General features: G+C 32.3%; 1 protein-coding gene across 1 annotated transcript in view; it reads left to right on the top strand.

Annotated features, from left to right (window-relative positions):
- The first annotated feature begins 558 nt into the window (after positions 1-558).
- Positions 559-1,801, top strand: part of MARCH1 (membrane-associated ring finger (C3HC4) 1, E3 ubiquitin protein ligase) — a 205,906-nt gene continuing 204,663 nt past the window's right edge. The window contains exon 1 of the mRNA XM_004685373.2: positions 559-701. Coding sequence (XP_004685430.1) covers positions 591-701 — 111 coding nt within the window. The 5' untranslated portion in view covers positions 559-590. The remainder of the gene's footprint in view (positions 702-1,801) is intronic.

Genomic DNA, 1,801 nt, shown 5'->3' with positions numbered 1-1,801 from the left:
TGATTCGATTGCACTGGTAATAGATGTCATACACCTAATTTACTTTGCTTACACTGAAATTTTTCCTTCTTTAGTTGGCAGAACTTTGTGAAGGAGATAATCATACCACTGCCAAAATGAGTAATCTTTGTCACCAGCCTGTATTCAATTTATTCTGCATTTGTAGGACATTTCAGCAGAAAAGCAAATTTTCACACTGAAATATGTAGCTATATATCAGGAGCTGGGTTTGTTCTTAGCCCCCACTATTAAAACATTGTGATAAAGACTGATCCCTGAAAAAATACTTAGATACAATGTAAAGATTCCCCGTCTAGAAGTAGCACAAAATGGGTTATAAAAGATGTGAGGGCTCTGAATAGATGAATAATATTTCATTGTTTTGTGACTCTGGGATATTCCTTTTTTTTTTTTTTTCTTCTCCATTAACTATGGTTAAAATAAAATGTCTTCATTGCTATTTCATTAAATTGTTGCTTTAATTTCAATTATGTCCAAAAAACAGACAGCTAAAATAAGTGACCTGTTTCAGGGAATGTAAATTATTTTCAGAATTTCAGAAATTGAAAAGGGATAAGAGGAAGGAGAAAATGCTGGGCTGGTGTGAAGCGATAGCTCGTAACCCTCACAGAATCCCAAACAACACGAGAACACCCGAGACCTCAGGGGATTTGACTGATGTCCAACAAGCCTCCACATTGGTGAGTGAAAAGTTATTTTACCTCAAAATGGTGTTTCTGTAAATTAAATGTTAAGGAAATAGAGAGAGGAAGATGTTCTAAGTAGGTATTTTTCTTGTTTTGTGTTAAATTGTTCACAGATTCAGTTTAATTAATGTCCTAATAAAGACATCACAGTATCATATAATATTAGAGTAAAATTGAGATTAAATAATTGTTTTCTTTCAGTTACACTGGCTGGCCATTTTTTTTTTTTATGTTAGTGACTTTAAAGATATATTTATTGTTGTATGCTACTCTTGCTTAATGGAGTCAAAGAGAAAAAACAACTATACCCAAATAATGAGAACTCAGAATCATAACATCAGTATTTTCAAATACATATTCTAAAATTTCCTGAAAAAGAATTTAGTGTTGTAAGTTTTATACAGACCTTATAATTGCAAAAATAACTTAAAGACAAAATCAGTAATATATTTGTTCATGGTTTGTTTTCCGCTTGACATTTAAATGTTTGTCTTTAAGTAGCCGTTTCCCAGGGGTTAGGAAAAAAGAACTCATTAGCAAAGAAAGGTTAAATATTCTGTGTTTAGATTTTGGCTGCAATAATCTTCATTTTTATTTAAATAAGATAAATTTCATTTGATCATTAAGGTTTGAATTACTGTTAGATATAATTTAACCATTTTCTAATAACACATTTTCATTAGTCTGATTTATTAATTGATCACTAATAAGATATAAACACAGATTTTAGGTTTTTTTTTTTAATTTTGAGTTAATAGTTCCTTTTATTTTACATAGAAAAAGGATCCTGAGCAAATGTTGTTAAATCAATATCAGGAGAAACAATCTGAAACAGTAGGTTTTCAGGTGACAAAACATAGAAACAGAAGTAGGAAGCAAAAGAGGAAACAGGAAAGGGAGTGCTGCTTAGACTCCATCATTTGAGGTCATAGATGACAGCTAAGGGTGCAGAGATAATATTATAGGGTAGCCCAGAGTGGACTGGGCCACCTATCTGTGGGGCCTCACCTGCGCACTCACAACTGCAGGTACACACACAAAAGGATCAATAAAGGGTTTATTTAAAAAAGGGGAAAGGTATAGGAAACAACACA

This window comes from Condylura cristata, unplaced genomic scaffold (assembly GCF_000260355.1).
Source record: "Condylura cristata isolate star-nosed mole 26May11 unplaced genomic scaffold, ConCri1.0 scaffold00018, whole genome shotgun sequence".
Taxonomy (NCBI): domain Eukaryota; kingdom Metazoa; phylum Chordata; class Mammalia; order Eulipotyphla; family Talpidae; genus Condylura; species Condylura cristata.
This window is presented reverse-complemented; position numbering and strand designations above follow the sequence as displayed.